This window comes from Cetorhinus maximus, chromosome 24, assembly GCF_964194155.1.
Source record: "Cetorhinus maximus chromosome 24, sCetMax3.hap1.1, whole genome shotgun sequence".
Classification (NCBI taxonomy): Eukaryota; Metazoa; Chordata; class Chondrichthyes; order Lamniformes; family Cetorhinidae; genus Cetorhinus; species Cetorhinus maximus.
In genome coordinates, this window is record NC_135902.1 from 52226618 (window position 1) to 52249197 (window position 22580).

The following is a 22580-nucleotide window of genomic DNA, read 5'->3' on the forward strand; positions in this document are numbered from 1 at the left end:
TATTAAAACAATCGATCTGCCAGTGCTGCCTGATTATTGCGCTGAATTTAAAAGCCCATTTCAGCTTTTTTTGGGAGTTTGCTCACCCTTTTACGATCTGGCTAGATCCTTTGCCTCTGCTTGCGATCAGGTCTCGCAACGGACCTCCACACACTCTGGTGGAATCCTTTTCCGCTGCAGTGGACCTTTCCTCTGTCCTTCAGCCTCAAAGACTGTAATGGAGCTTCTTAGGTGATCTCCAGCTGTGTATTTGAGGTCTTCAAGTTAGGCACACTTCTCTCAGGTGAGACTGCAGTGCCTTTAACGTCTTCATTCTTAGGGATTTTGGGGTCCTTCACCTGCTGCCACCATGTTATAAGTTGTCTCATGAAGAGGTCTAGAGGCTTGTATGGTTGAACAATAACTGTTTATTAATAACATATAACTATATACATATATACAGGATACAGTCCTGTATAGGCACCATCTTCATGCCAACTTTTACCAGACTCACTCTCCGACTGACATGTGACTCTCTATATCATAATGGGGGCGGTACTGTTTCCCCAGTCCCGCATTAACCCTGTCAGTCCTGAACACCCTAATACTACACCATCCCCCCACTATTTAGTTTAAAGCTCTCTCTACTGCCCTAGTTATATGATTTGCCAGAACAGTGGTCCCAGCTGGTTCAGGTAGAACTGTAGAAAAAGTATGCCACAGAAAGAGGCCATTCAGCCCATCGTGTCAGCGCCAATATACGTAGACCATAAAGTGATATTATTAACTTGTGTTAGTAAAGAGGCAGACAGATATAAAACAAAGACACCCCGTGATAAAACTTTATTTGGAATCAAAGAAGAAAACTCTATTGCAAATATATTCTAGTCGTATCCTGACAGAGCAACAGCAGAGTCCCAGAGGAAACTGAGGACACACTTTCTGTCCTATTTACAACTGATTAATAGCAGCCTCTCTAATATGGTGTGTACTAGTTGATGAGGTTCAATAACTGTTATTCTAAGCCATCATATTAACAGCTGCATTATTAATAGCTGAGGAAATTAAAGCCTCTGTTTATTACAGGCCTGGAATTCATTATGCTGTGTTATACAATAATCGGTTTCTCAGAAACTTGTTTATTAAAAAAATTAATTGCCTTTCTTTTCACCTCCTTCCTCTTCCTTCCCGTACCACCCACCTTTAGGGAGAAGCAGACTTTACTTCCACATTCTCCCTCCCCTATTATGCAAGCAGCATCATTTCATAGTTGTCCCAAGTCACTGCCCAACCTCTGCTTAAACCCTTAATCCTGAGAGGGGAATCTCCAAAATTTTAGTCTGGGTCCCCTCATAGTTTACTCCAGATCTGTGCTGTTGAACCTAAATGATCCTTTTCTACTGCCCAGCTCCGCATTCCCCAGTCTACAGTAAGATGCGAGGGCCAGCTGTGTTTACCAGACACAATCTCAGTCCCTGTCTTTGTGACTGTAGAAGACCGAATCTCACCGAGGGAGGCGGGACAGGTCTGTATTAGTGCCCATAACATTGGAGAAGATTGTCTATGTGTCAGATGCTGTGCTCAGTAATAATGCATCACAGCTAGTCCCGTTATCCCACAGGCTATTTACAGAGCACTTTACAATAACGTAAGATCACCAGACCTGGGTTTTCATGCAAGTGAGTGTGACGCTGATGGAAATTACGGTACTTTTGACTATTAACTTCCACAGCAACAAGCACAACAAAACACAAAATAAAGTCTTTGCTAAAGTAAACCATAAGTCAGACGTAGGTTTTTTTTTTAGTTAGCGGGAGTAATCACACCTTCTTCATACATGAATTCTTCTAGAACCTTCACTACGTTCTGAGCCTCGGGCATCTCAACATGCTCCACCTTGACATTATGCAGGAGGACATCTCCATTGCCACAGTTCTTGAGAAAGACAAAACATTTGAACAGGGCGTAGTTGTTCGTCTCGGCCTGTCGAATGTACCGCTTCAGGCTGTTCATATCCTGGATGGCCTGAGAGACACCCCCATGAGGGTAAGAGGTTTAGATTAGATTAGAATTAACCAAGTTAATACAGATTTAAAAAAAAAATAACTTGGGCATAATTAGAAACAGCATTGAGCATGCTTCCTCATGGCTAGCTGGGTAAAGGGCACCATCCAATCTGATACTGGGGCCTACTTTCAGGCTCAAGTTTCCAGTCTGGACTGAGCTCACTAATGCCAGCTGGGGAAATCACAGCACTGAACCAAGGTGAGAAGATGAGTGCTTCTACAACTCATTACCCTCCAATGCTGCCAGGTGCACGTGGGTAAGCATGTGATCGGCTAGAGGTAGAATCAGTATGGGCCGAGTTAAGAAATAACAAAGGTCAGAAAATGCTGGTGGGAGTGGATTATAGCTCCCTCCTCCCATACCCCACCCTTCCCAAGAGTACCTATAGTGTTGGAAAGAGTACTAATCAAGGAGTAAGAGAAGTTAGCAACAGAGCCAATGCAATAATCATGGGGGACTTTAACCTTCACATTGACTGGACAAGGCAAATCAACAAAAGTAGTTTGCAGGAGGAGTTCATGGAATGCATTCGCAACAAATTACTAAATTAATACGTCGCGGAACTAACCGGGTAAGAGGCTATTTTGGGTCATATTTTGTGTAATGAGTCAAGCTTAATTAGTAATCGGATAGTAAGGAATCCTCTAGGAAAGAGTGATCATCATATAATAGAGCTTCACATTGATTTTGAAAGTAATGTGCTCAAGTCCAATACTAGAGAACTGAACTTCAATAAAGTCAATTAAACAGGTACGGAGGGGGCAAGTTGACCAAGGTGGATTGGGAAATTAGATTAAAAAGCAGGACGGTAGTTAAGCAATGATAAACATTTAAAGAAACATTTCATAACTCTCCATTCATAAATAAAAACTCGTGGCAAAGTGTTGCCAAGTTTGAGGATTGGGAGAGTTTTAGAAACCAGCAAAGGGTGACCAAAAAATTGATAGAGGAGAAAATAGACTATGGGAGTAAACTAGCAAGAAATCTAAAACAAAAACCAAATTGTCAGAGCTTCTACAAGTGTGTAAAAAGGAAGTCAGTAGCAAAAGTGATTGTGGGTCCCTTAAAGGCTGGCACAGGAGAAATTATAATGGGAAAAAAGGAAATAGCAGAGATATCTAACATTTTGTGTCTATCTTCACAGTAAAATATACATAAATAATGGTAACCAAGGGTCTAGTGAGAGAGAGGAACCTAAAGTAATTAATATTAATAAACAACAAAAACTGGAGAAATTAATGGGACTGAAAGCTGACAAATACCCTGGACCTTATGACTTAATCATAGGGTTCTAAAAAAGGAGATTGCAGAAATAATGAATGCACTGGTTACAATCTTCCAAAATTCCCTTGGTTCTGGAACAGTCCCAATGGATTGGAAGGTAGTATACGGAACATTGCTGTTCGAGAAAGAAGGAGAGAAAGAAATGGGAAACTACAGGCCAGTTAGCCTGACATCAAACATTGGAAAAATGCTCATTATTAAAGAAGTGTCTACAGAGCACTGAGAAAATAATATGACCAGACAGAGTCAAGAATTGCTTTGAAAATGTAGCTAGCGGGATCAATAGGGGGAATCAATGGATACAGTATATTTGGATTTTCAAAAGGCATTCACTAAGTTTGTTGGACAAGATAAGGGTGGGGTAAATGGGTTGGGGGTAATATATTAGCACGATTGACTAAAAGACAGAAAACAGAGTAGGAATAAACAGGCCATTTCTGTTTGGCAGGCTATTATTTGTGGGGTACTGGGGCCTCAGCTATTTACAATCCATATTAATGATTTGGATGAAGGGAGCTAGCGAGATGTACTCATGTTGGCTGATAATACAAAGCTAAGTGGGAAAATCAGCTGTGAGGAGGCCACAAAAAGTTTCCAAAGAGATATAGACAGATTGTGCAAGTGGGGCAAGGTGGTGGCAGATGGAATATAATGTGGGGAAATATGAGGTTATTCACTTTGGTAGTGTCCAGTCACTCTGCAACACAAGAGCCATCACCATCAGGAGAGGAGGAAAACTGAAAACTCCCCTAGTGGAAATAATCAATGATACCCCAGTCAGATGCTGTACCCCAAGATACATCAGCTTGGGAGAGGCAAAAGCAACTTGAATTACTATTTAAACCCAGCTCTTCTGGCCCTCCTCCCTCTCAGGTCTGAGAGGCACACAGGCAGTGTCCTTACCTTTAATTTAAAATTCTCCAAGATTTGCCTTAGGAGGAAAGGATTTCCACTTTCCAGACTGTTTAAAAAGGAAGGAATCCAGTCTTCACAGAACTTGTTGCTCACTGCAAAAAAACAAGTGCTGTGTGAGCGCCGCCGATAATCATACCCGGTGAATAACGAAAGAAGAACATTTTAAAAGCTGAGACAGTTGCCCAACACTTATTCAATGGGTACAAATGGATACAGGTTCCTCACCTGTAATTGTATTTTCTGCTGGTTCAATGAATTAGCACATAGAAGAGCACAGACCTGAGCTGCATAAACTGTGCATGCACCTACACCAGACGGACTGCAGTGGTTTAAGGTAGTGGCTCACCACCACCTGCTCAAGGGCAATTAGAGATGAGCAATAAATGCTGGCCGTGCTAGTGATGCTCACATCCCAAGAATGAATAATAATAAAAAAAATAATATCCTACACAGATCCAAGTTCTTATCCAAGTTACAATATACAAGCATAAAATTGTGGAAGGGTTAGAGTAGATGCTGAGAGGCTGTTGCTGTTGTCTGGAGAGTCTGGAACTAGGGGTCAGTGTCTCAGGATAAGGGGTCGACCAGTTAGATCGAGAAGAAACATTTCTTCACTCAGAGAATCTGGAATATTTGGAATCTGCTGCTCCAGAGAGCTGTGGATGCTCAGTTGTTGAGTATATTCAAGGCTGAAATGGATAGATTTTAGGGCACCAATGGAAATCCAAGGGATCTGGGTATATGTCAAGAAAGTGGAGCTGTGCTAGACCAGCTATGGTCGAATTGAATGGAGGAGCAGACTCAAAGGGCCACATGACCAACTCTAGCTCCTATATTCTTAACTAGTTTTGCACAATTAACTGCATATCTGAGCACCCCCTGCTGGTTCACCGCAGAGCTTCAGCTGCATGCAGTCTGCCATCCCAGCTGTCATTCCCTCACTGTCTTGTGAGGTAATTGCACAGCACAGTTAGACAAACTCAGGGACATGCAAACAAGAGGAACTTTCTTTGCATAGTTAGTGGGGACTTTGAGTTCCTACCAGCATTTTGAAAGGCAGGAGTAGGTTCACTGCAGTCTATAACAATGACTTTCTGTTGTTCCTCTGTCATCACCTTACACAGCGAAGCTAGAGAGTCCTCTTGGATCAGGCCCTGAAGGCTGGCAGCACTGAGAAACCTAGTACAAAGCAAGATTTACAATCAGTTTTAAACATTGAGTTAGTAGCACAGCAGTAGCAGAGGTGTGTACATTAGAGCATTTAGGATTCACATTGCCTGGCCTCAGCTTTCTGCCATGCTCTTGAACCCTCATTTCTACTTTTTCAGATAAATCCCTAATCCTCAATAATCTAATACATTGAGGGTGTCCATTTTACATTCCCTTCTCCCAACCTAGGCCCCAAACTCTGGATTTCTCTCCATAAATATCTCGACTTCTTTCACCTCTTTTAAAGACGCTGCTTACATGAAGGAGGAACAGGAGTAGGCCATTCGGCCCCTCAAGCCTGCTCTGCCATTTAATAAGATCATGGCTGACCTGATAGTAACCTGAAATCTGCATCCCCGATAGCCTATCACTCCCTTGCTTCTCAAGAATCTATCCACCTCTGCCTTAAAAATATTCAAAGACTCTGCTCCCACCGCTTTTCAGGAAGAGTTTCAAAGACACACAACCCTCAGAAAAAATTTCACCTCATCTCCATTTTAAATGGGTGACCCCTTATTTTTTAGACAGTGACCCCTAGTTCTAGATTCTCCCACAAGAGAAAATATCCTCTCCACATCCACCCTGTCAAGATCCCTAATGATCTAATGTGTTTCAATCAAATCGCCTCTAAACTATCGCGTCAATCTAAACTCCAGCGGATATAAGCCTAGCCTGTCCAACCTTTCCTCATAAGACAACTTGCCCATTTCAGGTATTAGTCTGGTAAACCTTCTCTGAACTGCTTCCAATGTATTTACACCTTTAAGGTGACCAATACTGTACACAGTACTCCGGTTGTGGTCTCACTAATGCTCTGTATAACTGAAGCATAACCTCCCTACTTTTGTATTCCATTCCCCTTGCAATAAGTGATAACATTCTATTAGCTGTCCTAATTACTCGCTTGAACTGCATGCTAGCCTTTTGTGATTCATGTACTAAGAGAGCCAGATCCCTCTGTATTTCAGAGCTCTGCAATCTCTCACCATGAAGATGGTATGCTACATTTTTATTCTTCATGCCAAAATGGACAATTTCACATTTTCCCACATTATACTCCATTTGACAGATCTTTGCCCACTCACTTATCTATATATTTTTGTTGCCTCCTTATGTCCTTTTCACAACTTACTTTCCTACCTTTGTGTCATCAGCAAATTTGGTAACCATCCTGTCCATACCTTCATCCAAGTCATTTATATAAATTGTAAATAGTTGAGGTCCCAGCACTGATCCCTGTGGCACACCACTTGTTATATCTCGCCAACCTGAAAAAGACCCATTTATCCCTACTCTCTGCTTCCTGTAGCCAGCCAATCTTCTATCCATGCCGATATGTTACCCCCATACCATGAGCTTTTATTTTCTGCAGTAACCTTTCATGTGGCATTTTATCAAATGCCTTCTGGAAATATAAGTACAGTACATTCACTGGTTCCCCTTTATCCACAGCACATACTATTCCTCAAAAACTCCAATAAATTGGTTAACCATGATTCCTTTTCACAAAACCATGTTGACTCTGCCTGATTACCTTGAACTTAGCCAAGTGCCCTGCTATAGCTTCTTTAATAATAGCTTCTAACATTTTCCCTACGACAGATGTTAAGCTAACTAGTCTGTAGTTTCCTGCTTTCTGACTCCCTCGATTTTTGAATAATGAAGTTACATTTGCTATCTTCCAGTCTAATGGGACTTTGCCTGAATCTAGGGAGTTTCAGAAAGTTAAAATCTAGGCATCAACTATCTCACTAGCCACTTCTTTTAAGACCCCAGGCTGAAGTCCATCAGAACCCAGACACTTGTCACCCCATATCTCCAACAATTTATTCAGTACCAGTTCTCTGGTAATTGTAATTTTCCTGAGTTCCTCCCTACCTTCCATTTCCTGATTTACAGTTGCCTCTGGGTTGTTACTTGTATCCTTTATAGTGAAGACTGATGCAAAATACCTGCTCAATTCATCTGCCATTTCCTTGTTTTTCATTATCAATTCTCCAGACTCACTTTCTATAGGACCAACGCGCACTTTGTTAATTCGTTTCTAGAAACCCTTACTATCTGTTTTTATATTTCTCGTTAGCTTTCTCTCGTACTCTACTTTTTCCCTCCTTATTAATCTTTTAGCCATCCTTTACTGTTATTTATCTTCTGCCCAACCTTCTGGCCTTCCACCTAACTTTGCACAATGATATACTTTTTCTTTAAGTTTGATACTATCTTTAACCTTTCTAGTTAACCATGGATGGTATGTCCATCCCTTGGACTTTTTCTTACATGTTGGAATGTATCTATTCTCTGCATTCCGAAATATCGCCTGAAATGTTTGCCACTGCATCTTTATTGACTTATCCCTTAATCTAATTTGCCAATTCATTTTAGCCAGCTCCACTTTCATGCCCTCATAATTGCCCTTTTTAAGGTTAAAAACATAGTTTCCGACCCAATCGTCTCTCCCGCAAACTGAATGTAAAATTCAATCATATTATGATCGCTGCTACCGAGGGGCCCCTTCACAATGAGGTCATTAATTAATCCCATCTTGTTGCACAATACCAGATCTAGTAGAGCCTGCTCTCTGGTTGGCTCCAGAATATGCTGTTCTAAGAAACTATCTTGGAAACATTCTATGAACTCCTCATCTAGGCTACCTTTGTCCAACTGACCTTTCCAGTCTACATATAGATTAAAATCTCCCATGATTATCACCGTGCCTTTCTGACAAGCTCCCATTATTTCTTCCTTTATGCTCCACCCTACCATGTGGTTACTGTCAGGGGGCCTGTACACGACTCCCACAATTGACTTCTTGCCTTTACCATTTCTCATTTCCAACCAAACAGTTTCCACATCCTGGCTTCCTGAACTTAGGTCATCCCTCTCTATTGTGCTCATACCATCATTAACTAACAGAGCTACCCCTCCACCTTTTCCTCACTTCCTGTCCCTCCTAAATGTCCTAGACCCTTTAATATTCAGGTCCCAATTCATGTCCTCCTGCAACCATGTCTCTGTAATGGCTACCAAATAGTATTTATTTATTTCTGTGTGTGCTTTCAGATCATCTGTTTTGTTTCAAATGCTTTGTGCATTCAGATACAGAGCCTTTAGTTTTATCCTTTTTATAATCTCTAGTCTGTTCTGTTGATTTACTGTCAGATATGTGCGCTCTATCCCTTCTTGTCACGGTCCCATAATAATATTTCTCTTTTGCCTTGTCTCTACTCTTTGGTTTACCACACCTTCCCAAATTTGTACCCTTGCTCCCACTACTAAGTGTAAAACCCTCTCTACTTGCCTAGTTATGCAGCTCACAAGAACACTGGTCCCAGCACTGTTCGGGTGCAGACCGTTCCAACGGTACATATCCCACTTTCCCCGGTATTGGTGCCAGTGGCCCACAAATCGGAACCCACTGCTCCGACACTAAGCTTTGAGCCACGCAGTCATCTCCCTAATCTGATTTGTCCTGTGCCAATTTGCACGTGGCTCAGGTAATAATCCAGAGATTATGATCTTTGAGGATCTGCTTCTTAATTTGGTGCCAACTTCCTTATACTGACTTTGCTGAACCTCCTTCTTTGTACTGCGAAGCGCCTTAGGATGATTTACCATGTTAAAGGCAAATTGTTGGTACAGCATTGAACACAGACTAGAAAACAGATGGCTGGTTTACATCGAGTTAATCTCAGCTGAGCTGGCAGTGCAATTGGCCGGAAAGAAGAGGATAAGAAGGCAGATCATTGAATTAAAAATAGCTGATCTTGTTAAGGAACGCACTAGTTAACAGGCACAGCAAAGGTAGTTACCAGGTACAAGGTCTGATTGATACATCAGAGCATTTCTTACCTCTCAACATCGTGTTTTACTTTGTCATCAGCACCTTTAACTTCAACTGGAGTGTGACTTAAAGCCTAAAAAAAACAGCTGGTTGTTAGAGACCAGAACAATCCCTAAAGCATTCAGAATCTAAAACTCATACGCAAGTCCAAAATGACCTCAATATCCAATTCAACTTTAGGCTTGCTCCTCATAACCTTGCAATTTTGAATAGAACGAAAGAAAGCCACACACAGGAGTTTGCAGAATTAATTTCTAACCATGTCGAGTGATATGAACATACAAAACAGAAGCAGGAGGCTATTCGGTCCCTTGAGTCTGCTCCGCCATTCAATAAGATCATGGCTGATCTGGTTGCATTTCAAATTCCATATTCCCATCTACTCCTCGATAACCTTTGATTCCCTTGCCTAACAAGAATCTATTTACTTCCACCTTAAAAATATTCAAAGGCCCCTGCTCCACTGCCTTCTGAAGCAGAGAGTTCCAAAGTCTCTCAGATCCCGGTCAGTGTCAGTTTAGGACCATTGCAGTTGCCTTTAGTGCTCCTATGCCAGGGGTCAGAAAGGGTTATACAGTCCTGGGAGTCCCAAGACAAATCCCTGGACCATGTGGAGTAAGCTGATTTCAGCTAGGAAAGTGGTAAAAGTACAACTGATCTCAGCACCCAAGGGGAAAGGGCTGGGCTTCCTGTCAAAATCCAGTGACCACATATGCCTGTGGACTTCTGGCACAGACAGGATCAGCATCAGATGCCTTCCACAGTCAAACATCCTGGTGACATTCACTCTGAAGGCTCACAAAAGGTCATTTTAGCATAGTCCTGGGTGTGGGGAGAACAGAGTCCTTGGAACTGCGTGAGCCAGAACTTTCAGGGGAGGAGGGCAGAAAATTGCCAGAAGAGGAAAGAATGAATAAATAGAATATTTTCCATCACGTTCCCTGTAAGTACATATTTCAGATAATAGGCAGTGTCTGTTTTTCTATCTCAATACTCACGGCCCGTAACAGAATAGGAAGCCTGTCCCGGAATAGCTGCACCACCCTTTGTATGTAGAGCACAGAGTCATCATACCAGCTGCTTAGGTATGGCTGGATATGCAGCTCGACATCACCAACCTGTGGAACCCACAAACACACAGAAAAAGTTTAATCCAGTAAGCAGCAAGCCATGCAGACCACAAAAGGTCCTGGTTTCAGTCCCCAGTCTGTCCTGGTTTCAGTCCCCAGTCTGTGCTGAGACACCACAACTTGCATCCATGCACCTAAACCTAGTAAAAACATTGCAAAATGCGTAACCAGACAAAATTTGACACCAAGTCATTTAAGGAGAGATCAGGCAGGCATGTAAAGCTTGGTGAAAGAGGTGTTAAAGAGAATCTTCAAATAGGAGAGAGAGGTGGCAGTGCAGAGAAGTTTAGGGAGGGAATTCCAGAGCTGAGGATATAGGCAGCTTAAGGCACAACCACCAATGGTGGAAATTTTAAAATTGGGGATTCTCAAGGGGCCAGAATAGGAGGAGTGCAGAAATCTCAGAGGATTTTGGGGTTGGAGGAGGTCACAGAGGTCAGGGGCAAGGCCATGGAAGGAATTTGAAACCAAGGATAAGAATTTGGCAAGCATGGATGTGGAAGTTGTTCAAAGGCAGGATCAAGGATCAGCTGTAGCCCCCGCACTTTGTACATCCTGCCATCACTATAAAGCTCACATGTGAACAAGAGTCACAGCTCCAATAAGATGAGTGATCCATGGCTGCTTCATCCAACTGTTTAGTCCTCATGCCGAGCCGAGGCAGTGACTGCCAGTGCGCTACCCAACCAGGGGCAGCATTACAACTGAACCCAATTTGGCCCTCAAACAACATCCACAAAATGTGCGGTTTCTGTAGGAATCATAAGAAAGAAACGGGAGAAGGAACCCTGGCCGAGCTTTTCCCTCCTGAGTCCAAAGGCACTGAGGCCAACACAACAGGATGGCGATCAGCCAGGCCAGGGATTAAATTAGTAACCATCCTGAACTATATGATCTGGTGCCAGCCAAGGCAGCGAATTAATTTAAAAGGTATGACACAAATCAGCACATCAACATTCACAACGGGCGCAATTGTTTTGAGAAAAAAAAAGTGCAGATTACATTGAAGCATTGACGTTAAATATCACTTCACCCTCTCCCAGGTCACATCAGGAACTGCGTGCTACAGAGAGATCCTACCCACAAAATAATCACTAAAACCTCTCATGAACTCCCTAGTGATCTGCTATTTCAGAAGTGGAGACTGATTATGCACCCTCTGTTTTGCAAGTTGGGGTGGAATAGGCGGTTCAGGACCACAAGACTTTTAAAAAATAGAGTGTAAAGGTGAATCCGTATAAAACCCAAGTAAGTCTACAGTTGGGCTACTCGGTGCAGTGCTGGGCTCCAGGATACTGAGGTTACAGTGCAGGTTCACTATGAAAATTGCCCAATATGAGGACATTCAAAGCCAAAAATAGGCTTAAATAATTGAAGCTGTTCACATTAGAACAAAGACTAAGCAGAGATTTTGTAGAGGTGTTTAAGAATTATGAACAGTCAGGATAAGGTAGATGGAAACAAACCATTTCCAGTGACTAAGGGACATTGGTATAAGATTAAATGTGAGACAGAGTGCAGGAGAATTTGTTTAGCATCAAAGGTTGCAAGGCTGTTCAGTCCACTGACGAAGTTAGTGATTTTAGCAAAGACCCTGTCAATATTTAAAAATTGTTGGCTAGGTGGTTAAAGGAGAGGGGAAATAACAGAGCAGGGAATTGGGATTAGGGAATACTGTGATAGGCAGCAAGAAGCAGCACAAGGTTGGGCCAAAGAACCTGTTGTAATTTCTATGTAAATAGAAGATAAATAACAAAATCCTTACCTCAGCATCCAAGTAAAGCTGCAATCCCTGGGCATATTTATCCAACTCAGTTCTGAAAGTACGATCTTGTTAAGCAAATCACAGAACCACAGAATTGTTACAGTGCAGAAGGCGGCCATTTGGCCCATCGTGTCTGCACCAGCTCTTCAAATGAGCAGTGTCATTCTTCTGCCTTTTCCCTGAAACCTTGCAAATTGTTTCTATTCAAATAATCATCCAATGCCCTCTTGAATGACTTGATTGAACCTGCCCCACCACACTTCCAGGCAGTGCATTCCAGACTTGAACCCCTCGTTGAGTGAAAAAGCTTTTTCTCACATCACATTTGCTTCTTTTACAAATCACCTTAAATTTGTGCCCTCTCGTTCTCACTCCTTTTACAAGTGGGAACAGTTTCTCCCTATCTATTCTATCCAGCCCCCTCATGATTTTGAACACCTCTATCAAATCTCCTCTTAGCCTTCTCCTCTCCAAGGGGAGCAGTTCCAACCTCTCCAATCTATCTTCGTAACTGAAGTTTCTTAACCCTGGAACCATTTTTGTAAACCTCTTCTGCACTCTCTCCAATGCGTTCACACCCTTCCTATAATGTGGTGCACAGAACTGTACACAATACTCCAGCTGAGGTCTAACTAGTGCCTTATATAAACTCAGCATAACCTCCTTGCTCTTGTACTCTATGCCTCTATTGATAAAGCCTAGGATACTGTATGCTTTATTAACTATTCTCTCCACCTATCCTGCCACCTTCAATGATCTATACACATATACACCCAGGCCCCTCTGCTCCTGCATCCCTTAAGAATTGTACCCCTTATTTTATATTGTCTCTCCATGTTCTCCCTGCCAAAATGCATCACCTCACACTTCTCCACATTGAACTTCATCTGTCACCTATCTGTCTACTTCACCAACTTGTCTGTCCTTTTGAAGTTCTACACTGTCCTTCTCAGTTTACAATGCTTCCAAGTTTTGTATCATCCGCAAACTTTGAAATTGTCCCCTATACACCAAGATCTAGACCATTAATATATATCAGGAAAAGCAAGGGCCCCAAGACCGACCTCTGGGGAACTCCACTACAAACCTCCCTCCAGCCCAAAAAATATCCATTGTCCATTACCCACTGTTTCCTATTACTCAGCCAATTTTGTATCTACGCTGCTACTGTCCTTTCTCCCATGAAATGAAAAATGGCACCACAAATATCCCCAAGTTGCAGTTTTAATTGATTTCTTCCCCCACCCCCACAATTACAAAGGTATCAATTCTAAGATGGGCACAGCTTTATGAACGCAAGGTGCCTTCTAATATGTGCAAGACTAGCCAGCAAGCACAGATAGTTTACTGAACATGGAGAACATCAGAGTCAACCCAATCTAGTGCATGAATTACCGAAAAATGGTTTAAAGCAGGAGTCCAGGCTGATCTTCCTCACTCCCTTACCCAACAAGATCAACCCTAGATGGAAAATGCCATCCACACTAAAAGGTGACTCAGTTTAAAAGGAGGTTTGTCTAGGCAGCATACTTTAGTGTCCCTATCTGCTTTCCTTTCTCCTCTGCAATACATGTGAAAGGCTCAATAGTCAGCACTGGCTACTTACCCAGGGATTGTCAGAGAGGTGCAGGGATACTGACCAACTGTCTCTCGCCTTCCTCCCTCTCTCCAACAGCAACCCCACCCCAGCCCACATGCAGGACTGCCTCAGTTCAGCTAACACAGCACAAACCCAGGGCCTTCCTGGCTCGCATAGCTCAGTTAGTCATGGGATAAACTTGCAGAACCATCAAGGAACTTGAAGGATATAGTTCAAGGCTCTTCTCTGTACTTCCCAGAAAGCAGAGAACATAATCAGTGATCACGGTTTTTGATTCCAGTTTGTCACTTTCTGGCCCTGGAGGCTGATCCTGGTGGAGGAAGCAATAATAACAAGCGACAGACTGCTCGGCTATGCTGCAAATAAACAAACACACTTCACTCAGTGCAATCTTTAACTTTACATTACTAACTTGATGCATACAAAAAAGGCCCATCTCAGTACCTCCCAGGGCAATACAACGTGGAAAATTACCATCCCTCTCTCTACCAAGTTCAGCGCCCTACTTTCTGTGTATGTTTCTACATTTGTGATGTATCTTTAAAAAAAAGCATCATGAATGAATGTCTGATGCTCTAGATTTGCATTCTAATTTAGTGTATGCATTATTTTTGTAGGTTTTGTCCTCCCTGGATTGTATGAGAGCAGTGTTGTCCAATAAGTTACTTACTGGCTACTTATGAGAACAATGAAGAATCCAGATGTGGCTAATTGCATTGCCAATTAGTAAGCAAAAGCAGACATATGCTCTCAACACTCAGATTCACACTCTGTGTGCATGTGAACTTTTAACTTTCATTGTGTGTTTGTTGGTAAAATGTTAAGACAAAAAACAGAGTGTGTGAGTGCTCATGGGTTGTTGTAAATGTTTCACTCCCTTGGTTACTGAATGGTGGCAGATATTTGAGTACTAAGTATCTACCGCCATGAAGTACACTTACCTGTATTGTGCGAGTGTGTGCAAGGCATTTTCTACTAAAATGACCGCATGCAATTAAAGCTGTCATCGCATCCGTGTCTGCAGCTAGTCAATGAAATCTTAGAGTTATTTTGCACAGAAGGAGGCCATTTGGCCCATCAAGGCTGTACTAGTCCTTTGAAAGAGCTATCCAATTAGCCCCACTGCCCGGTTTTGTCTCCCTAGTCCTACAACTGTTTCCCCTTCTGGTATTTATAAAAATCCCTTTTGAAAGATGCCATCGAATGTTTCCACTACTTCAGGTGCTGGATTACAGATCATAACATCACACTTGTGTAATAAAAAATGTCACCTCAGTTCTTTTGTCAATTACTCTAAATGTGTCCTTTGATGACCTATGTGTTGGGAAAAGCCTGTATTTTCTTTTGTGTGATGTCCCTTTAAGAACAAATGAGCTGGGAAGTATTTTGAAAAAGGGTTAATTCGTTTTCTGATTATGGCATCATAAGGTTCCAAGAAATGCTCAGTGACCTGGGGTTGTATGGGGATGAACAGCTAAGAAGCAAACGGGAAATAGAAAGTTAATTGCAGTGGGATGGGGCAGCCTGTTTTTTTTTGTTTGGTAATTTGGAAGACTGGGAATTAATGCAAAGAGAAAACAAGTAAGGTTCTCTCCGGATGGAAGAGTTTTTAGTTTGGCAGACTTAGAATAGATCCTGGTGTTGAAGCAGCTCTCTGAGAATAGAGCAGAGACTGTATTACTGTGTGCTATACTGTTGGAAAGGACAGAACGCTGAAGACAGAAGAGCAAGGGATTATGGAATGGACAGTACCTATATTGCTGCTGTTGAAGTGGTGCCAGAGCCCAACATACTATATGAAGTGATTGGAGAAGGGAGTCTCTAGGAGCTCTGTACCATCAAGACTGTCGTGACCTGAGTGAGAGGGGGTTCATAGACATGCGTCTTGTCAGTGGTAACCGTGTCCAGGGACTTCGGATGGAATACAGCTGCTGGCAAATGTGACTCAAGAGCCAAAACAATTGGATGGGAAGTGAGAAATCCTACAAAATGGAGGCCAAAGACTGTGAGATTACATGTGATGTCACATTTGTGCAGAAAGTAAAGCAAGTGCTTATAACTATGTGAAGTGTTTGTTTGTTGCTTCAACTCTTTAAAGTGAAATTTTCCTTTTCATTTGAAATATCCTTCACCTCTCAATGTCTGAATTATGGTGATTTTAGTTGGTTTGTTACAGTAAAAAATTTCAAAAGTGAAATCTTGTCCAGTGCTTTTCTTTTCCTTGGTGTCATGGGGATTCCTTTCTTTTTAGAAAGTTATCAGTCTCTAAAAGGACCATGACAGTCCACTAGTTACCAATGCAAAGAGTTTATTTTTATTTACACTATCAAAATTCTTCATGATTTTGAATACCTCTATCAAACCTCCTCTTAACCCTTCTCTGCTCTAAGGAGAACGGAATACCTATTGGACAACTCTGGGCTAGTGCACGATTATAGAGCCACTGGAACCTCTCAGTCTGTTTCTCACATGCAAGTCTGGTCACAAGCTATGGGGCCATTCGACTAGGGGGCATCACAGTGGCGCCTGATCCTGTTCACATCCATAGTTCACGTATTCCTACTTATCAGCCATGAGGTTGGATAGGCAGTGAAAAAATTAAGTTAATTAATACTTTAATGGCCTTAGTAAGCCTTCTAATTGTCGGTGGGCGCGCTGCCGATTCCTGCGCACGTCCGCCAACCGAACTATTGCGCGACTGCACTTTGACATCGGGACGCTCGCCGGACGTCACCGCGCATCATTTCATGCTCCAGCAGGTCAGGCGTGCGCCCGCCAAGGTGAAAATTCTGCCCATAGTAAAACATCTTCTGGGACTTCACAGATGCATTATAAGTCAAAATTTGATAGAGCCACATAAGGAGATAGTACAGCTGGTGACCAAAAGCTCAGTCAAAGAGGTAGGTTTTAAGGCGCATCTTAAAAGGAGGAAAGTGAGGTAGAGAGGCAAAGACATTTAGGGCAGGAATTCCAGAGCTTGGGGCCTTGGCAAATGAAAGCACGGCTACCAATAATGAAACAATTAAAATTGGAGATGCTGAAGAGGCTAGATTGGAGGAGCATTCTTGCCTCTGAGAAGCTCAGTACAAGTTCCACCAATTTGACCACAGCCCAGGGTAACACTTCAGTGTAGTACTACTGAAGGAGTGCTGCACTGTTGGAGTTGCTGTCTTTTGGATGAGGCTAAACTGAAGCCCTGTTTGCCCACAAAGGTGGGCATAACAGATCCCTTGACACTATTTGAAGAACAGCAGGGGAGTTCTCCCAGTTTCTTGGCTAATATTTATTCCTAAAACAGCATTGCTAATATAAATCATCAGCACATGTAATGCATTGCTACTTGTGGGAGTTTGCTGAGTGTAAATTGGTTGCCACATTTCCTCAATTTACAACAGTGAATACACTTCAAAAAGTACTTCACTAGCACTTTAGGCTGTCCTGAGCTCATGAAAGGTTCTATAGAAATGCAAATTCTTCAGATAGTCTTTCTTACCTCAAATCCACAGCTGCTATAGTGCCCATTCCACCTAAGAAAGCCCCTTTGCTGAGACGTTTAGTAATAAACGCTCTAAGCTCTGGCTCAGCCACAACGGACAAGTTAGAAGCCAATAAAGTGAAGCTGTGAAAAACACAAGGATTTAGTTGCTCAGCAAGGTGCAAAGGGTTTCACACAACTAAGCACCTTTAAAGACCTCATCTCATCTTCAGACACGTGTACTCACACACACTTACAGACATTTACTACTGATCAGTATGGGACAAGTACATTTACGTTTCCAATAGACTCACAGTTCCAGAGGGCAGTAAGTCATCTGAACCCATAAATCTTGGAAGATAACAATTTGATCATCTGATGGTCCATTGTTATCCAATCAAAGAAAAACATTACCAAACAGTAAGTTGCCATTCTCTAACAGGCTACCAGGCAGCACTGACAACCACTAAATCCATCCAGAAAGGGCAAGAATAGTAAGAGACCCAGCCACTCTGAATCAGATAAAAAATAGTGAGGTAAGGCAACAAAGTGGGCATAGCGAGGGAATGGTTATGTTGCTGGAGTAGTAATTCAGGGAACTCAAATTCAAATCACACTGTGGCAGTTTGAGAATTAGAATTCAGTTTTTAAATGTTACGATCCCAACTGGTGTTACTATTGGGCAAGTCAGATCCCAGAGTGATACCTGGCTTGATAGATCTTAATTTTTTTTTTAAAGATACCATGGAGGTAAGTTACTGAACAAATTCAGGAGTCTGATGATGAAATTTTAACACAAAGAATAAAACATTCATTAAACTAAGAAAAATGAACTATATTACACCAGCAGAAAGGATAGAAAGATCTCAATTCAAACACAAGAAAATGATTCAAATATTCACGATTCCTTCAGCTATATCTTTACAAACATATACAAATTCAGAAAGATAACACAATTTACAATATCTAATGCTCAGGGTAAGTGTGCAATGCATGTGAATTAACAGATGAACTGTGGTCAGACACATCAACCCCAAGTGACAGATACCACCAAAACAGATTCCATGGATTTCTCATCAACCCACCCAGACGCCTGTCACACTGTGAACCAACCGGTCTCACTGAAACTCTGTCTTTTCCACAAGGGTTTCCAATCTCCACATTCAAAATTTGTCTGGGAGTTCGCTCCAAATGTTGCTCCTACTCCGATGGCTTCAACAAGGATCCACCTCCAGGATTTCAATCTCACCTTCAGAGATTCCTTACCCCTGGACTGCCGCATACACTCAAGCTTCACCACCTTCCAAGCACACTTTCAGATCTTCAGCCGTGCCAAGCAGAACATCACTGCTCCAGAAGGGTATCTTTGCCCTTTCAGCCTGCAGCACGGAGTCACCAATTTTCGGTTGCCCTCTCGATCTTCAGGCTTCTTTCAAGCCCACTTTGCTTCAAAACTGCTCCCTGCAGCTCTCTCTCTTTAATTTGGAGCCTATTGCTCTGCTCCTCTCTCTCAATTTTACTTAAGATCTGTTTCTGATCTCTGTCCTTGTCCCTTACCTGGGACCTGTTTCTGCCCCACTCCCTGGTTTAGGGTCTTCTTTGTTTGGGGCCTTCTCCCTATGTCCTGCTCCCTGGGGCACCTACTCTACAATGGTGCTCCTCTTCAGGTGATCTGACTTGCCGTTTCGCACTGTTTCACTTTTCTTCTTTTTCTTCTGCATATGTGCGCTGAGCCGGTTCCTGGCCTGAAGACGTGAAAATGGACGAGCTGCGCATGTGTGGCCTTTTCCCGGCCAGTGCATGCACAGTAGTCCCGAGGCCCGCGGGGAACTGTAGTCCCTGAACTCCAAACCCTGATCTAAACTCAAGGTAAGTATTGGAGTTCACTACATCAAAAAATGGAAGTAGAAAATAGCTATTGGAATGTCATAAAAACCCATTTTAGTCACTCCAATATCCCAACCCACACCCTCACTCACCCCAGCACATTGTCCCGCATTGTCAGACCACCTCATGCCTGCATCCAAGCCCATACTGACACTCTGTCCATATGGGCAATTCAGATCTAATGCAAAAGAATTTTTTAGAACATCTTTATTTCTGAACATATCAAAAAGGAACTTGGTCATGGAGACCTAGGATAGCTTGGTGCATGTTTCATGACTTCCCTACCGCACTGTAGTCAGTTAAATTTAACACATCACTCCTGACTCCTTGATCCAGTTATGCTGAGTGACTAGTAACTTTCATTCTTTAAATCCAGTGTTTGTAGGGTTTGGGACGTTAACAATGCACTGTGATTGTTTGGTTTTAGCTAGTTAAACTTTGACATTACCCCTACATGCACCCAGGTGCCTTTAAACTTTGGTTCTTGCAAAAAGGTTTTGTGGATTAGGTAAACTGGGTTCATCCCTACAGGGCGTGTGTGTGCTCCATCCCAGGCAAAATGAAACACCACTGCTGTGGATCACTTAGTGGTAATTAAACGATGTGTTTGTTGACAACACCCAGTAAAATTAAAGAAAAATAATTGTCACTGCCAGGGAGTGAGGGGACAATACAAAACCAATACTCTGCCAGTTAAGCTGTCAGACATGGTTAGGTTCAATGTGTAATTTGATCCAAGAATATTTACTCTGAAGTAAACATATGTAGGGAAACTAATGGAGAAAATTCTGAAGGAGAGAATCTATCTCCACTTGGAGAGGCAAGGTTTGATCAGGGATAGGCAGCATGGCTTTGTCAGAGGGAGGTCATGCCTAACAAATTTGATTGAATTTTTTGAGGAGGTGACCAGATGTGTAGACGAGGGTAGTGCAGTTGATGTAGTCTATATGGATTTCAGCAAAGCCTTTGACAAGGTCCCATATGGGAGACTTATAAAGAAGGCAAATGCACATGGGATACAGGGTAATTTGATAAGGTGGGTTCAAAATTGGCTTAGTTGTAGGAGACAGAGGGTGATGACAGAATGATGCTTTAGTGACTGGAAGCCAGTGTCCAGTGGCATACCACAGGAATCTGTGCTCGGTCCCCTATTATTTGTCATTTATATAAACGACATAGATGACCATGTGGGGGGTAGGATTAGTAAGTTTGCGGATGACACAAAGATTGGCCGGGTGGTTAACAGTGAGGTTGAGTGTCTTGGGCTACCAGAAGATATAGACGGGATGGTCAAATGGGCAGATAAGTGGCAGATGGAATTTAACCCTGAAAAGTGTGAGGTGGTACACTTTGGAAGGAGTAATTTGACAATGAAGTATTCAATGAACGGCATGACACTAGGAAGTTCTGAGGAACAAAGGGACCTTGGCATGTGTGTCCATATGTCTCTGAAGGCAGAGGGGCATGTTAGTGGGGTGGTGAAAAAGGTATATGGGACACTTGCCTTTATCAATCGAGGCATAGATTACAAAAGTAGGGAGGTCATGTTGGAGTTGTATAGAACCTTGGTGAGGCCACAACTGGAGTACTGTGTGCAGTTCTGGTCGCCACATTATAGAAAGGATGTAATTGCACTGGAGGGGGTGCAGAGGAGAGTCACCAGGATGTTGCCTGGGATGAAACATTTAAGTTATGAAGAGAGGTGGAATAGACTTGGGTTGTTTTCGTTGGAGCAGAGAAGACTGAGGGGGCGACCTGATTGAGGTGTACGAGGGGCATGGACAGGGTGGATAGGGAGCAGCTGTTCCCCTTAGTTGAAGGGTGAGTCACGAGGGGATATAAGTTCAAGGTGAGGGGCAGGAGGTTTGGGGGGGGGGGGGGGGACGTGACGAAAACCTTTTTTACCCAGAGGGTGGTGACAGTCTGGAATGCACTGCCTGGGAGGGTCGTGGAGGCGGGTTGCCTCACATCCCTTAAAAAGTACCTGGATGAGCACTTGGCACATCATAACATGCAAGGTTATGGGCCAAATGCTGATAAATGGGATTAGGTAGGTAGGTCAGGTGTTCCTCACGTGTCAGTGCAGGCTCGATGGGCCGAAGGGCCTCTTCTGCACTGTGTGATTCTGTGATATGTTGTGTTGTTTTATTTGGCTTGTTACCTGTATTCAAAAATATTCACAAACATGGATTTTTGAAAAAATTCTATCATGCAGTCCTAGTTATCTGGATCTTTATCGGACAAAAGTGATATGGTGAGACAGAACAACAGCCTCCTTTACCTGAAATCCCCCTGAGACACTGTTTCCTTGGGGAACGTATCTGATGATCCACTTCTTCTGTGTCCCATGTTTCCCTCATCTCCAAACTGCAGAGATCTGGAAGATAATTTGCAGTTATTGCTCCATTTCCAATACAGTACAGGATGCAGAGGCCACTCCCAGCTGTGACTCAGTGGGTAGCACGTTCACCTCCGAATCAGATGGTCAAGGGTTCATGACCCCCTCCAGGAACTTCAACAAATGTTGACATTCCAGTGCAGGGAAGTGAGGAAGTGCTGCACTGCCAGGGGTATCGTCTTTCAGGTGACAGATTAAGCTGAGGCCACGTCTGCCCCTTCAGGTGGCCATAAAAAATCTCATGGCACTATCTGAAGAAAAGCAGGGGAGTTCTTCCCTGTACGCTGGCCAACCCAACATTTACCGCTTGGGACAGCATCATTAAAATAGGGTCATAAATTTAATATAGTCACTAATAAATCCAATAGGGACTTCAGCAGAAACGTCTCAGCAAAGGATGACTAAGAAAGTGAACTCGCTAACACAAACAGTTGAGGTGAATAGTGGATATGTATTTAAGAGGAAGCTGGATAAAGTGAGAGAAGAATAGGAGGGATATAGATGGGGTGAGATGGTGAGGACTTAGGAGGGGGCTCGTATGAAGTAGAAACACCGGTGGGGACCAGTTCCTGTGTTGTGAATATTTGACATGCTCCATCGGGGGAGGGGAGAGCGGATAGCGGCCCCGCGGGGATGAGGTGAGCCCAGTCCCGGCCCCCACCCCAGCCCAGCCCCCCGGCCGTCCCCCAGCCCCCCACTCAAACCCCCGCCCAGCCCCCGTCCCCGCCCCAGCCCCACCAGCCCCCGTCCCCGGTCCCCGGGCCCCCCGGACCAAACCCCGGCCCCCAGCCCGACCTGTGTCTCCGGTACAGGCTGTAGTAAGTGTCCGTTTGCTGCTGATCCCTCGGCGGCTCCTCCTCCGGCTCCAAGTCCGTCTCCTTCTCGTCTCCGTCCATGGAATCCTGCAAGGAAGTTTGATTAATCATTGCTGACATATTCCCAGTCCCGCTGCCGGGTGGATGGGTGGGTGGGCGGGCGGGGGAAGCTGTTGTCGTCGGGGCCGGTTTGATCCGCCCCTCAATAACAGTCC

General features: G+C 43.3%; 3 protein-coding genes across 3 annotated transcripts in view; 1 reads left to right on the plus strand and 2 right to left on the minus strand.

Annotated features, from left to right (window-relative positions):
- rhbdl3 (rhomboid, veinlet-like 3 (Drosophila)) overlaps positions 1 to 15987 on the plus strand; it is an 83077-nt gene extending 67090 nt beyond the window's left edge. The window contains exon 9 of the mRNA XM_078529055.1: positions 14408 to 15987. Within this exon, the coding sequence (XP_078385181.1) occupies positions 14408 to 14451 (44 nt within the window). The 3' untranslated portion in view covers positions 14452 to 15987. The remainder of the gene's footprint in view (positions 1 to 14407) is intronic.
- adap2 (ArfGAP with dual PH domains 2) overlaps positions 1 to 22580 on the minus strand; it is a 338187-nt gene that overhangs the window by 242746 nt on the left and 72861 nt on the right. The gene's annotated exons all lie outside the window — the stretch shown is intronic.
- Positions 808 to 22562, minus strand: c24h17orf75 (chromosome 24 C17orf75 homolog). Its single transcript, XM_078529056.1, has 10 exons — positions 22346 to 22562; positions 21434 to 21529; positions 17284 to 17409; positions 14000 to 14146; positions 12191 to 12248; positions 10294 to 10413; positions 9304 to 9368; positions 5288 to 5424; positions 4234 to 4337; positions 808 to 2004 (listed from the first exon to the last, which is right to left on the minus strand). The coding sequence occupies exons 1-10, from the start codon at positions 22483 to 22485 to the stop codon at positions 1783 to 1785; spliced, it is 1215 nt and encodes a 404-aa protein (XP_078385182.1). The 5' UTR covers positions 22486 to 22562; the 3' UTR covers positions 808 to 1782.

Excerpts from the sequence above, each read along its gene's own strand:
- c24h17orf75 (XM_078529056.1), bottom strand. The coding sequence starts at position 22,485 with ATGTCAGCAATGATTAATCAAACTTCCTTGCAGGATTCCATGGACGGA. Across the intron at positions 21,530-22,345 it reads AGCCTGTACCGGAGACACAG|ATCTCTGCAGTTTGGAGATG; the intron begins GTCGGGCTGGGG and ends ATTATCTTCCAG. Across the intron at positions 5,425-9,303 it reads GTAAAACACGATGTTGAGAG|GTTTCTCAGTGCTGCCAGCC; the intron begins GTAAGAAATGCT and ends GCTTTGTACTAG.